A 16,297-nucleotide genomic window follows, 5' to 3' on the forward strand; every position below is an offset into this window, starting at 1 on the left:
AGAATGAGATGATATAAAGACAGGACTACATATATTTTTCTTTCTTAATAGGACATCCTGTATAGAAAATGTGATCATTTGCTATACTTTCCTTGTTAGAATTTCTAAAATTTAAATTTCTAAAAATGAAATAAAAGAACTCTGTAATCATGGGGTACCTTGAAGCTTTTCTGTGAACTAAATACTTTGCTTGTACTATATCTCTGGAGTAATTAACCCAGACCTAGAGTGTCCACTCCAGGCTAATTAATTTTTTCTTGAGATGCTAGTGAAGTAGGTGATCTGGGAAACCAAACAGTTCTCCCTTCTATGACCCTAAAGTAGGTACCAGTCCCACACTATTGACATCTTAACACCAGTGAAACTTTACTTACCCCACAAGGTCCAACCTGCCTCCTTTCATAATAATGATATCAAATGGGATTAGTTCAACTCAAATATGTCTTGGGAAAAGGCTACACTAACATGAGCAGACACTTCTCAATAGACTACTGATGTTTCTGATAATAGCTGAGCTAATAAATACGACAGGTAATTTTCTTTTATAGTTTACATATGTATGTATGTATGTATGTGGATATTTTCCAAGGTCATATTTAATGTACTAATTTCGATGTGTTTTTTAAATAGCCCTATTTCCCTCATAAGCTAGAAAAATGAAGCTGGATATAATTCTACAAGAAAATAAAATTTGAAAAACACCACATATATAGTCAGCTAAGGGGTCTCTAGTTTTCAAACACGGGAATCTAAAATCTAAAGCAGTAACAGTTCTAAGAAGCAATATGGGCAATTTTCTTATTAAGGCAAGGCATTGCTTAGAAAAACATTGCATTAGAATATCACATTACAGTAAGGCTTCAGTGGTGACTCAATTCAGAACTGAAAATTATGCTACCGTCTACATTTCTGTAAATTTAACCTTCCCCTCGAGAAAATGCTACATTGTAAAAGCACTACTCTTTACTACGGAATTCATATCATCTGCTACTCAACCTGATATACAGTTAAATGTCTACTTATAAAACTATTTTTAAAAAATGATCCTATGGATAGAGGGAATGTAGAGAATCACAAAAGAGTATCACAAAATATTACATATCATAAGATAACCGTTTAACTTCATCACAGCTTTCAGTTTAAGAGAGTTGAATAAAATATCTTTCAGTAACCAAAACTTACACAACTTTGGCACATATAATAAATCACAAAATGTAAGGAAAACCAATGAGAATAGCTTTAATTCATGAATTAATATCATTTATATGTGAGTATGACTACCACACAAGGTCAGCTTCTCCAGGGCAACAGCCTAGCACCTACTCTGCACGTAGTAGACATGCAGGAGGCATTCGTTCAACAAATTCATTCTCATGAATTCTAACTTATAATATTTTCCCACTGAGATCAAGAAACTGCCATACCTCCTCAGGCCTCACCAGCTCTTATTTACTGAAATTCTGACTTCCACATTCTGTTTCAAACTTCTGACAAAAAGTCATTTGTCCGCTTGGTGCCTGTAGCTCAGCAGCTGGGATGCTGGCCACATACACCAGGGCTGGTGGGTTCGAACCCAGCCCGGACCTGCCAAACAACAATGACAACTGCAATAAAAAAAAATAGGTGGGCATTGTAGTGGGCACCTGTAGTCCCAGCTACTTGGAAGGCTGAGGCAAGAGAATCGCTTAAACCCAAGAGTTTGAGGTTGCTGTAAGCTGTGACACCACAGCACTCTACCGAGGGCAACATAGTGAGACTCCGTCTCAGAAGAAAAAAAAAAGCCATTTGTTTTCCCACAACAAAATGACATTTCAATGCAACATAGCCATAAGAAGAGAAATAGAAAATAAATATAAACACAGTATTCACTATGCTAACTATAAAGCAGCCTCCTTGGGTTCAGATGGAAAATAAAAAAAGCACACAAGTTAGAATAGCAACTCCTAATGTTATTTTTCTGGCAATGTCAAATCACAGATTTTATTTTATTTTTTGAGACAGAGCCTCAAGCTGTCACCCTGGGTAGAGTGCTGTGGCATCACAGCTCACAGTGACCTCCAACTCCTGGGCTCAAGCGATTCTCCTGCCTCCACCTCCCAAGTAGCTGGGACTTTAGGCGCCCACCACAATGCCTGGCTATTTTTTGGTTGCAGCCGTCATTGTTTGGTGGGCCCAGGCTGGATTCCAACCCACCACCTTAGGTGTATGTTGCTGGTGCCTTAGCCGCTTGAGCCACAGGCACCGAGCCTCAAATCACAGATTTTAAACATATAATTCACATTACAGTATAAACACTGAAATCTTATTGTAACATTGTTCACTGTAGACCAGACTTCAAACTAAGGCAGCTCTGTCATGGATATTATCCAAGGGGTTTAAGTTCTTCAAAACAAAAAGAATGTCACCATAAGGTAAACTTAGCCTCAAGAATGTCTCACAACATGAAATATGAAGATAATGTTATATGAGGCTTCAGATTACTTGTTTAAAGGAATGGTTATCTGCCACAACTATCTTATGTTTATAATTATAATTAAAGATGCTCTTCCCTATAACAAAAGCAAAAATATTACTTCTCAATAACACAAAAGAAAAATGAATTCAGGTTTCAGGAAGTGAGTTTAGAACAAGGCTAAATCTAGAAATGTATTTTCTAATTATTATCAAAGAACAAAAATTTCCATTTACATTCAGCTTCCTAAAGAAGATGAAACAAATACACAGCAATTCTATAAATTCCAAAAGGTAAGAGTCACTGAACAGGTTAAAAATGGTTTTAAATATTCATAGATCATTTCAAAATTACTAAGAAAATAGAGGTATAATACTCACAGAGAACGTTGACCCACTGTTTGATGCTACGACAGTATGAATTTCATCATGCAGCTTTACTGAGAGCTCCCACTTAGCCATCTCTGGTTTAATAATGGGCACTCTGAAGTAAAAAGAAAGAAAAATAGTAAATCATTTTAATACTTTTATATTACTCTCTCAATAAACTAATTTTTCATTGACATTAAGTATGCAAGGTAAAACTATCAAAAGGTATTTCAGGACATTTTATATTATTCTAAAAGGTTCCATCTTTGGAAAAAAGCTCTCGGATGTAACTAGAGAGGTTTACAAAACATACACCAAAGACAAGGGCAGTCAACTCTGTGATTATTGTAGGGCCATCATCTAGTCTATGAATTTGAGTTGCTTAATTTTGACAGTCCTTCACAAATAAGTTCCTTAAGCATTATTGTTTTTTTCTCAATATTTTGTTACTGTTCAAGATTTTTTTATTTTTGAGACAAAGTCTCACTCATTATGTCGCCCTCGGTAGAGTGCTGTGGCATCACAGCTCACAGCAACCTCAAACTCTTTGGCTTAAGCGATTCTCTTGCCTCAGCCCCCCAAGTGCCTGTGACTACAGGCACCCACCACAATGCCTGGCTATTTTTTTAGAGATGAGGTCTCCCTCTAGCTCAGGCTGGTCTCAAACCTCTGAGCTCAAGCAATCCACCCACCTCAGCCTCCAAAGTGCTGGGATTACAGGTGTGAGCCACTGCACCTGGTCTCAAGATACTTTTTTTAAAAGACCAAATAAAATAAACAACCATGCCATGCCTTAAACTTCAGAGACATGGAATGCATAAAATGAACTGTTGAGTCAGCATGATTTTGCCTACAGTGACGGTCCCCAACCTTTTTGGCACCAGGGACTGATTTCATGGAAGATAATTTTTCCATGAACAGGGATCAGGTGTGGGGGGGTGAATTCTCATAAGGAGCACGTGACTCAGATTCCTCACATGTGCAGTTCACAGCAGGGTTTGTACTCCTCTCAGGAGTCCTCAAACTTTTTAAACAGGGGGCCAGTTCACTGTCCCTCAGACCGAGGGAGGGCCGGACTATAGTTTAAAATAAAAAAACTATGAACACATTCCTATGCACATGGCACATATCTTATTTTGAAATAAAAAAAAAACAAACACGGGAACAAATACAATCACACCGCTGCATGTGGCCCGCGGGCCGTAGTTTGAGGACCCCTGATGCCTCACTGATGGGATAGGAGGCAGAGCTCAGGTGGTGATCAGGCAGCCATGCGGAGTGGCTGTCAATACAGATAAAGCTTCACTTGCCCACTGCTCAACTGCTCGTGCAGTCTGGTTCCTAAAAGCCTGGCGGTTGGGTACTGCAGGCCTAGAGAATTATTTTGGTTTTATTTTTCAAAAATGATGAGACTAGGTCGAGTACTGTGGCTCATGCCTATAAATCCCAGCACTCTGGGAGGCAGAGGCAGGCCAACTGCTTGAGCTCAGGAGTTAGAGACCAGATGAGCAAGAGCAAGAGCAAGACCCTGTCTCTAAACATAGCTGGGCATTGTAGAAAGTGCCTGTAGGCCCAGCCACTTGGGAGGCTGAGGCAAGAGGATCTCGTGAGCCCAAGGGTTTTAGGTTGCTGTGAGCTATAAAGCCATAGCACTCAACCTCAGGGCGACTAGGTGAGACTGTCTCAGGAAAAAAAAAAAAAATGAGACTAAAAATGTATTAAAGAATGGACTTCTGTGTATTATTTATAAAATATGGTAGAATGTTTTTCATGTCAATTAGAAGAAAAATTATAGTAGGATATCATATAGGATATAACTTTTTATAAAAAGCTATACTTGTTTTATATGCTATTATTAAAAATTTTTCAAATTTTTAAAAACAAATTTAAAAATTACCCATCTACCCACTTAATACAGTACTCTCATATAATAAAAGAACAATATCATAAATCTGTTAAAACAAAACACAGGCACATACACACATACACAGGCACACAAAAAACCAACCTAAACAGTTTATGAGTTCGACAAAATCTAAGGGCTCAGCACTAAATTTTGGGACACCAAAAAGAAATAAGACATGGGTCTCATCTTGGGAACTTACTATGTCTTTTCTACTCATGGTTTTCCCCATTACCTAAAATAAAAAAAAAAAAAAAGAAAAAGAAAAGAAAAAATAAGAAAGAGGATTCCATATCTCTGAATGATGCTAGTCTGATAGGTTGTACAGGTATTTTTCTGCATAGCTCAGAAATACTAAGTCAAGCAGTTGGAGAAAAAACAATTTAAATACAAATATGTTCCCATTTTTTTAATAAAAACTTTAATGATTTCAGAATTAACTGAATTTAAATACTACATGTTTCCACAGTTTGTACTTATGAAGTGATATTTACTAAGCACTAAACACTAGTATTTTGTAGTATCCAAGCTCTGGCTTAAGCCACAGTTCTGAAAAAATGTACCAAGTTATGTTTTCATTTAAAGCCACCACATTTCAAAAGAATTCTCTCAGTATTCACTAAAAAGAAAAAATAGAACAGTCACAAAAGCTATGATTCTAATCAAATCACTTCTAGCTACAATATCTAATGGATGATGATTGATAATTTAGGTGAATATCTGTATTTGGCTCACCTCTTCTTGATCTGTTTTCTAAAGAAGACGACGTGTTAAATAGCATGTAAATAAAAATGAAAGAAAAGTAAAAAATGTATTAATAAAAATACACACTGTACACAAAAGGCCCAGAAGATTCTCTTTTGGCAACTTGAAGAGGATTATTTTAGAGGACAGACCTTCACACAACAGTGTGTGAATGGGGAACAAGACACAGGAGGGGAGAGGAGGAGGAGGGAGAGAGAGGAGCAGGGGAGGGGGGAGAGGAGGGAGGGGAGGAGGAAAGGGGGAAGGAAAAGGAGGGAGGGGAGGAGGAAAGGAAGATGAAAGGGGGAGGGGGAGGGGAGGACGGGGGAGGAGGGAGGCCTATACTCTTAATTCCCTCCACAATGGCAAACCTCCCCCTTTAAGATTCTCTAACAGATTCTTCAAGGAGACTGCTGCTTCCCTTATAATTTCTTCCCTAATTATAGTATAACTTCCATGATTGCCTTTCTACCTAACCCATTCTATCTAATGTAATATTTTTCAAAACGCAGTGGCCCACCAGAGGCAACCCATTCACACAAATGTCGAGGTGCCTTTCAGTTATATGATGAGCCTCTGCTTCCGGAGGAGCTGGGAGGTTGTCAATCCTGACATCCCATTCCAACCCAGGAGGCATTTTCCCATGGAAAACGATCTTACAGATGGTGGCAAGATATAGCTGCCACTCTCCAGAACCTAACTACTATTTATTTTTCCATTGTTTTGTTTTGATCCACATCTGTTTCATATATGTTATAACTTGCCCCAGGAGGGACCTGATGGAAACACTGCAGCCTCTTGAGTTAAAACACTGAGGTCTAAGTCTTAGCCCATTCTCCTACTAACAATGTACCTGAGAACTCGTTCAATCTGTTTGAAACAATTCCCACATCTGTAAAAGTAGATCAGAGCAGAATTGGACAGGTGATAGGACCCTCAAGAGGCACTTTTCTAACAATTTCTGGTGATTTGTTAATAGGACACAGGAAAGAGGGTCACTATGAAAGCACACTCTCTAGATGCCAAAAAGAGTCAAAAGTGAGAAAGCTAAAAGGGTTCACTCTTCTACAAACAGAAGTTTCCAAGATTCCTTCTGACTTTACATAAGTTTGAAAGTGGTTTTGTTTTGGTTTTTCAATAAAATGGACAAGTTGGGCATATATGCCAGTCAATTAGCAAATCCAAATATGCCTTGCAGCAGAAATAAACTATAAATAAAAATAATACAGACCTAAAAGTACACATGCTCTATCTCTGCAGCATCTTTGAAAGTATACTAACACTGGTCTGAAACACTGATTTCAATTCAATAAGCACAAACATGTTTAAAATGGTAACAAATACCTAATGTTATATATTAAATTTCAGAAAAGAATTACCTACATCTATTAAATTCAAAATAGTATCAAAGAAGATTTTAATGAAATCTCTAAAAAGAGTGGGGGGAAAGGCTGGGAGCTTCATTCAACTCATCACGGTAAAGATACACAGAAAACAGTTTCCTTTAATGAAGTATGTTTCTAACATAAGAGGCTGCCAGCTGATCAAAATTTAATCTGTGCAACTTATTAGTCACCTGCAAAGCTGATATCAATTAAGCTACCACGTCAAAAACAAAACAAAACACAAAAACCCCAGTAAAAAGGAATTCACATAAACAGCCACTCACAAAGAAAATCAAATAATAGCCTTTACCCAGGCCTGTCCACTTTGATTATCATCAGCCAGCTAGAATGAATATGCTCAAAAATCCTAAATTTTTCTGTATTTTATGATGAAAAGTAGTTAGCTGCTTATCACTAACATTAATACTAATACATGTAACTTAGTAGAATATTTTACTCAAAAAGGTACAAGAAATGCTAACTTAAATACATGCTCTTAAATGTCAATTTTAAAAGCAGACTTTGTGTAAACATGAAAACCATCAGCATCTTCAGCTAGAAAGAATTACACACATCTCAAAACCATATAGACACTCAGAAAAGCTGGTTTTCAATTGTGCCATCACCTCTTTAGGAGTGAAATACTGAGTTAAAACAATGCTAGTGGTCAAAGGATCATTAAGAAATGCTTCATCATAACTTTCACAGTGGGTGGTCTGTAAAATGATCGGGAAAATAATATGCGGCATTCCATAGCCACTGAGGTCAGTCTCTGCATACAAATCTTTGTAGGAAGAAAAAGGCCTTCAGAAAGTGGGCCATTCATCTGAACCAAGTTCAGAGAATTTCCAGCATGGTGAAAAGATATGTTATGCAAGCACATAGATGTATTCAGTGGGGGTAGACAGAACCAGCTACATGGAGACTACAAAGGAGCCCTCCCATGGCTCATGAATAAGTCGAGGAAATGATCAGAAAAAAAAAAAAAAAAGAGAGAGAGAGAGATGTTTAGACAGATGGCCCACTTCAAATGCCTGAGACAGGGCTGAAGCAATTTTAATGAAACTTTAGATCTAGTATATGAATTGTTTCTTATTTTCCCCCGGGTGGGGAGGGGAGAAACAGCAACTGAAAGGAAGACAAAAATTCAGCAATTCACTGAAAAACTCACTTTTAGCAAGTTGAGATGGAGGAAGAGTCACAAGAACAAGTTTTGATAGGTTTTAGTGCAGTAAATTCATATGAATTCTTCACAGAGCCATCAGCTAGTAAAATGAATATAAAAAGCACGGAATGAACAGATTAAAGGAATTTTAAACAGAAGTCTACTGCCAAACCAAACAAAAATCTAAGCCTTATTATGTGAGAACTTACAACACTCCAACATTAAAGTTCATCACTGTAGAAAAAAGATAAAAGCAGCATTTCAGAGAACCTCTACAAAGCCAGTAAATGGCACAGAGGATTAGAATTCTGCCGATATGCAATTTAAAATGCGTACGTTCAAACATGTGAGATGGTGCAGAAGTGTCTGTGTCACACAATTGCACTGAGAAATAGGAAACATCACAAAGTTTGGTGTTATTGACATTACAACTAACTACACACACAACATGCGAATTCAGACTCCAATACACAATACCATTTATAATCTTACATATTTTAACATTATGTATAGTCCCTTTCCTTCTTCCACCATTAAGGGCTTAAAATTCACAATTTACACTTTGGGCACAATTAGATGGGAAGGCAACACACAGTATAGCTGTCACCTGGAGGGCCCACGTCTGGCTGAATGCAAACCTCCAAAAGCCATATGACCCCCACAATGTAGATCCATTGTGCCAAAGTTTCCTTTCCAGCCAAACAAAGATAGTAAGAATACCTAGCCCAGTGGTTCTCCACCTTCCTAACGCCCAACCCTTTAACACAGTTCCTTTGGGTCGCAACCCACAGGTTGAGAACTGCTGACCTAGCCCATATGCTGCTTACATGAGAAAAAGGTGTAAGATGCTTTAGGCTAGTGCTTGGAATATAAATGATAAATTCAACTTAGTAATCACGGTTATCATAATTTCATGTAGAAATTTCTGAAATCCTCCCTTGTTTCAACAATTGCTACTTTTTAAAACTTTTATTAATATGCAATTTACATGCAGTGGAATTCAAAGACTTAAGTTCCATCATTCACCTTCTCAGTAAATCTGCCCTGCACAGGCTACACTTGCCAATTCTAAAGCTGATTCGCATAAATGGACTCCAAATATATGTTCTATTGTATGTGACTTTTTTGCTCAGTATTAGGTTTTTAAGGTTCCTGCCATTGACAACAGTAGAACCTTCATAGTTGACCATCTCCTTAAGTTGACCTAATTTTCAGAGACCATTCACCTCAAGTACTCAATGGAAGTTGTTTATGGTGACTGCCTACAAATGTTACTCAGTTTGTTACCGTGTGTTGGGTGGTCAACTTACAGAGGTCTGCTATAGTTCTTTTTTTTAATTGCTTAGTAATATTTTATTGTACAATATACTTAAATTAATTCATCCTTCCATTGATGGACATTTGGGTTGTTTCCAGTTTGGGGCTGTTATAAACAGAGCTGCTATCAACATTCTTTGCACAAGGCTGTTTTTTGTATGGTTATTTATTTATTAGAGGACATACGCTTCATTTCTGTTCAGGGGAAAATCTAGAAGTGAAAATAGGGCAAATGTATGTTTAATATTACATAAACTATAATACCAAACTGTTTTCCAAAAGATAACATTTCTATGCTCGCAGGGCGATGGAGTTTCTCCACATCCCTGCCCATGTTGTCATTCTTTCCAAATCTAGCCAGGCGAGTGGCTGTGAAACCACATCTTATTCTAGGTAGCTGAATGCATACGTCACCTATGACTAAATGTTGAAGATTTTATGGTGCTTACTGGCCCTTTCTATTCAAGTTTTTGCCCATTTTCATCAGGTTGTTGGCCTTATTTTTTTTTTTTTGTTGGCCTTATTTTTTTATTGATTTGTTGAAGTTCTTTACTTTGGATACAAGGCAGTTGTTAGATTTACGAACTGCAAGAATTCTCTTCTGTGGATTTCTCATTAGTTTTCTTAACATCTTTCCTTTAGCAGATTTTTTAAAAAATTAATAGGGCTTATTTTGGGGAGTAGTTTTAGGTTTACAGAAAACATTCCTACTAGTTTACTGAAGTACAATTAATATTTGATTGACTTTTTATACCAAAAGCTTGATAAATTTATTAGTTCTAGCAATTGTTTTGTAAATTCCCTAAGGTTTTCTATGCAAATGATTATGTCTTCTATGAACAGAAATGATAACTTTACTTCCTCCTTTTTTTATTTCTATGCCTTTTACTTTTTTTTCTTTCTCATTGCACTGGGAAGTATCTTTAGGATATTGAATAAAAGTTATAAAAATAGACAATTTTGTCTTTTTTGAAATCTTAAGACAACATTATTTTTCAAAAATTTCCTGCCCCCCTCTACCCTTTCCTTTTGTGGCCCCCAACACATGTAAGTTACACCTCCTGACAAATTACAGTGCCCACAGGTCACTGAAGCTCTCTTCAATTTTTTTAAACAGCTTTACTCAGGTACAACTGATATACAAAAAGACTCATACGTTTAATGCATACGATTTTATGCATTATATACGAGTTTGGACATTTGCATGTACCTAGGATAACCATCACCCTGCTCAAGGAAATAGATATATCTATGTCTTTCATGTCTCTCCATTTCTTTAAAATATACTTTTTTTCTCATATTTTATAATCTCTATTCTTATATCTTCAAGGTTACTTATTTCTGTCATCACTAATGCACTTTTCAGCCTCTCCAGGAATTATCAATTGCAAGTATAATACATTTTAGTTCTAAAATCCCACTTAGTGATGTGCTATAATTTCCATTTCTATGTTAATATTCCCTGTTCTTTTTTTTTTTCTTGAGAGACAGGTCTCACAGTGTCACCTAGGCTGGATTTTGCAATGGTGTAATCCAGCCTCAAATCCTGGGTTCAAGCAAATCTTCCTCCTGCCTCAGTCTTCCTAGTAGCTGGGACTACAGAAGGTTCCACCACACCTGGCTAATTTTTCTATTTTTTGTTAAGAGATGGGGGTCTTGCTGTGTTGCCTAGGATGGTCTTGAACTCCTGGCCTCAAGAGATCTTTCTGCCTCAGAATTCCAAAGTGCTAAGATTATAGGATAGAGGCACTGTACCCAGTCCTGTTCCCTCGTTTTGATTTTTAATACTTGATAACAATTTCAATAGGTGCTTTAAAATTCTTCCTCATGAATCCAACATACAGTAATCTCACAGTTGATATCTCTTGACTACTTTTTCTCTTGACTATAGGTCATCTTTATTGTTGAACTGCATGCTAGGTGAATTTTTATTGTATACCAGGTCATGGAGATATTATACAGTCTAATTAGGTGATCTTCCACAGAAAAGTACTGATTTTTATTATAGCAGGCAGTTAAGACTAATTATCACTAATTATCCTGAAGTTATGGAAGCTCACTTCAATGTTGTGATAGTGTGTATCCATTGATTTTCCTCTTAGTAAATAAAACTTAGTAGTCCCAACTACTTATTCCAGAAACATAGTGTTTTTCTCCCAAGGCATGGTCCTGCCAGGATTTTAACAGAAAGCTCAAGGTGTTTACAAACACCTCAGATTGATGAGACTCAACTTCCAAACATCTTCTACTTGGTAGGCAACTGAAATTTCAAGTCGGTCCATTCAGCATTCCAGTAGGTTTTCCATGCTGGGCTCCTGGGAGTCTTCTTTATGGACAAACATTCGGATATTGAGCTCTTTATTCTGTTGCTCTCTTTTGCCATGATAACCCTGTTCAATTTCTAGGAGTTCTGAAAACCTTGAACGTCACTCTCTGAGACATCAAGCCAAGAAGACCATGGCTAACTGCTTGAGTTTCAGCCATGCCTTCACAGATGCGGTCATGACAGCTCTCAGGGGAAAAGCCAAGTAAACGTGCACCTCATTAGCGCAGTTTCCTTCTTTCAAACAAACTTGGTTGTTTATGCATAGCCTTCAAATAGCTGTGTTTTATATTTTGTCCAGAGTTCCATTGTTATCTAGAGGAGGGTAAGCTGAAAATAAGCTATACCACCATGGTAGGAACTCGCACTTGTCTACGTTGTTTTAACCTTACATCTCTCATCTTCGAAGGCAGAAGATAAAAGAAAGAACACTGGCTCACATCTGTGTTCCACTTCCACCTTCCAGGTGGAATCTCAGGGACCCGGACCTACTTCCAAAGAAGTAACACAAAATTCTTATCACTAAATTCAGATAAGTCAGATAAACATATATATTTTATAATTTAAGAACAAATATTCTCAGCCAGGCACAGTGGCTCAAGCCTGTAATCCTAGCACTTTGGGAAGCAGAGGCAGGAGTATCACTTGAAGTCAGGAGTTTGAGACAGTCTGAGTAACACAGCAAGAACTCACTTCTACAAAAAAAAAAAAAAAACCTTCAAACTTAGCCAGGCATGGTGATGTGTGCCTGTGGTCCCACCTACTGGGGAGGACCACATGAGCCCAGGAGTCAGATATAGCAGTCAGCTATGATCATGCCACTGCCATCAAGCCTGGACAACAAAGCAAGACCTTGTTTCTTTAAAAACAAACAAAAAAAATTCCTAAAGAGGACTCCGTCAATCTAGGAAAAAGATGATGTTTCATTTAATTCCTAAAATCTGAACTTCTATTATACCATTACAAAAACAAATTCTTTTTTTTTTTTTTTTTGGTGACAGAGTCTCACTCTATCACCCTGGGTAAAGTGCTGAGGCATCATCACAGCTCACAGCAACCTCAACCTCTTGGGTTCAAGAGATCCTTTGGCCTCAGCTTCCCAAGTAGCTGGGACTGCAGGTGCCAACCACAACTATTTTTAGTAGAGACGGGTTCTGCCTCTTACTCAGGTTAGTCTTGAACTACTGAGCTCAGGCAATCTACCCACCTCGGCCTTCCAAAGTGCTAAGATTATAGGCATGAGCCATCACACCCAGGCTGAAAAACAAATTCTTACATATAAAATACATAGCAAACTACAAAAATTTTGAACAGTTTTATTGAAAGAATATTCATACATCATAAATTTAACCAATCTACAGTGTACAATTTAATGGTTTTTAGTATATTTACAGAGTTGTGCAACCACCACCACAAGCAATTTTGAAACATTTTCATTAGTCCATAAAGGAAACATGGGGTCCATGAGTAGTCACCCCACATTTCCCTCAACCTCCTCAGCCCTAAACAAGTACTAATGCGCTTTCTATTTCTATAGCTTTGCGTATTCTGGACATTTCATATGGAGGAAATCATAAAATCTGTGGCCTACTATGACTGCAATACTTCATTTAGTATTTTTGCAAAATTTATTCATATTGTAGAAAATAACAATACTTCATTTAGTTTTACTACTGAAAAATATTTCATTCTGTAAGTATACCACATTTTATATGTATATCCACCCATCATTTGACAGACATTAGGACTGTTTCCACAGTTTGGCTACTCTGAAAAATGCCACTATAAACATTTGTGTACATTTCTGGGGACACATGGTTTCATTTCCCTTGAGTATATACCTAGCACTGAAATAGCTGGGTTGTGGTAATCTCGAACACATTTTGAGAAACTGCCAAACTATTTCCAAGCTCATACAATTATATTCATAAATCCCCCCGGGAACTTAGGAAGGTTCCAATTTCTCCACATCTTCCTCTACATTCTCCTACTGCCACTCAGATTACAGCCGCTGTGGTGGGTGGGACATGGTATCTCATTATGCTTTTGATTTGCATTTTGCTAACAACTAATAACGCTGAGCATCTTTTCATGGGCTTCTTGGTCATTTGTCTATCTTCTTTGGAACAATTTCTATTCACATCCTTTGCTCATTTTTTATTGGGTCATTTATCTTTTTATTGAATTTTAATAGTTCCTTTTATTGTCTAAACAAAAGACCCTATCAAATCTATAATTTGCGAATATTTTCTCCTATTTTGATGGATATCTTTTCACTTTTTTATTTAAAGCAACAGTTTTAAATTTTCATGAAGTCAGTTTATCTATTTTTTTTGTTGTTGTTGTTGGTCTCTGTTCCTTGCCCTTTTGGCATCTTATATGAGAAATCACACCAAACCAAAGGCAACAATTAACTCCTGTTTTCCTCTCAGAATTTTGTAGTTTTAGCTCTTATACCTAAGTCTGTGGTGTTTAGAGTTTATTTTTTGTATATGGTGTGAGCAACTTCATTGTTTTGCACGTGCATATCCATGTACCCAGGCAATATTTGTTGAAAAGATTCTTATTGAGTTGTCTTCATATCCTTGAACTCAACTGACCGTAAATGTAACAATTTATTTCTAGATTCTCAGTTCTAGTCCACTGACCAACATGTCTATCCTAATACCAGGGCCGCTTTGTCTTGATTACAGCAGCTTTGTAATAAGTCTGGAAATAAGGAAGTATGAGTCTCCCAAAGTGATTCCTCTGTTTCAAGACGGTTTTTGCTATTCTGAGTCCCTTGCATTTTCATATGAATTTTGGAATCAGATATAATTTTTGCAAAAAAAAAAAAAAAACACGCAACTGAGAAAAAGGATTGTGCTGAATCTGTAGATGTGCTGAATCACTGGCATCTTAACAACATTAGGTCTTCTGATCCATGAATATAAGATGTTTTTCATTTGTTTCATCTTTAACAATGTTGCACTGTTTTTAGTGTTCAAGTTTTGCACTTCTTTTTAAAAATTTATATTTAAGTACTGCATACCTTTTTGGTGCTATAATAGAATTGTTTTGTTAATTTATGGTTTATACACGCTACTATATAATAAAAATAAAAATTGATATTCGCATATCATTTTCATATCTTGCATCTTTGCAGAACTCATTAGTTCTAAAAGTTTTTGGTGAATACCTCGAGATTTTCTATTTACAAGATGCTGGCATCTAAAAACAGACATAGTTTTACTTCTTCTTGATCTAGGAAGCCTTTTTATTTTTGGCTGTGTGTTTACTATTGATGTTTACTATTCATCAGTCTGAGGAAGTGCCTTCTATTCCTAATTGGCTGAGTGTTTTTTATGAGGAAGGGCTATTGGATTTTGTCAAGCATTTTTCTGCATTTGAGATGATTCTATGGTTTTTGTCTTTTAGTGTACCAATATGGTTTATCACACAGATTGTTATTTGGATATTAAACCAACCTTGTATCCCTACAGAAAATCCCACTTAGTTATAGTGTATTATCATTGTATATATTCTTAGATTTGGTTTGCTAGTATTCTGTTGAGAATTTTTATACGAGTATTTATGAGGGACATCGGTCTTTAGTTTTCTATTTGCAACATCTTTACCTGCTTTTGGTATTCTGGTAATATTGGCCTTGTAGAGTAAGTTGAAATTGTTCTGTTCCCTTTCTATTTTTGAAAGAATCTGTGAAGGATTAGTATTAAGTAATTTTCCTTTAAGTGTTTCAATGAATTCACAAGTAAAGCAATCTGGTGCTGCACTCTTTGTGGGAAGTTCTGTGGTGACAAATTCAATCTCTTATGGTAAGTCTATTCAGATGTTCTACTAGCCTTTGTCATTCTAGGAATTTCTCCATTTTATCTGAGTTATCTAGTTTGCTGGCACACACTTGTTCACAGTAGTCTCTTAAAATCTCTTACTTTCTATAATACCAGTAGGTATACTTTCTCAATTACTGGTTTTTGCAATTTGAGTCTTCTTTTTCTCTTGGTCAGCTATCTTAACAGGTTTATCATTTCTGTTAATCTCTGCAAAACCAAATTCTGCTTTTATTCATCATTTCCTTTGTTTTCTGTATTTCATTTATTTCTATTCTAATCTTTAGTATTTTATTTCCTTTGCTTGTGTTGGGTTAAGTTAGCTCTATTCTACCTGGTTTCCCAAAGTAGAAGATAAGGTGACTGAGACAGTTCTTCTTTTTAAAATCACATACTTATGGCTCTCAATTTCCCTTGAAGACTGCTTTTTGAGCATCCCATGTGTTTTTATTTATTTTTATTTTATTTTTTATTTTATTTTTTTTTGAGACAGAGTCTCAAGCTGTCACCCTGGATAGAGTGTCGTGGCGTAACAGCTCACGGCAACCTCCAACTCTTGGGCTTAAGCGATTCTCTTGCCTCAGTCTCCCAAGTAGCTAGGACTACAGGCACTCGCCAGAATACCCAGCTATTTTTTGGTTGTAGTTGTCGTTGTTTGGCAGGCCCAGGCTAGATTCGAACCCGCCAGCTCTGGTGTATGTGGCTGGCGCCCTAGCCACTTCAGCTATAGGCGCCAAGCCCCCATGTGTTTTTAGATGTTGGTGTTGTTTATATTAATCACACACTATTTTCTAGCCCCCTGTAATTACT

The 16,297-nt window shown here is 36.9% G+C and overlaps 1 protein-coding gene across 3 annotated transcripts in view; it reads right to left on the bottom strand.

Moving 5' to 3' along the window:
• PCCA (propionyl-CoA carboxylase subunit alpha) overlaps window positions 1–16,297 on the bottom strand; it is a 396,610-nt gene that overhangs the window by 146,665 nt on the left and 233,648 nt on the right. For all 3 annotated transcript variants that reach the window (XM_053563974.1, XM_053563972.1, XM_053563973.1), the window contains exon 19: window positions 2,833–2,935. In XM_053563974.1, coding sequence (XP_053419949.1) covers window positions 2,833–2,935 — 103 coding nt within the window. The remainder of the gene's footprint in view (window positions 1–2,832; window positions 2,936–16,297) is intronic.

Source organism: Nycticebus coucang, chromosome 15, assembly GCF_027406575.1.
Source record: "Nycticebus coucang isolate mNycCou1 chromosome 15, mNycCou1.pri, whole genome shotgun sequence".
Lineage (NCBI taxonomy): Eukaryota > Metazoa > Chordata > Mammalia > Primates > Lorisidae > Nycticebus > Nycticebus coucang.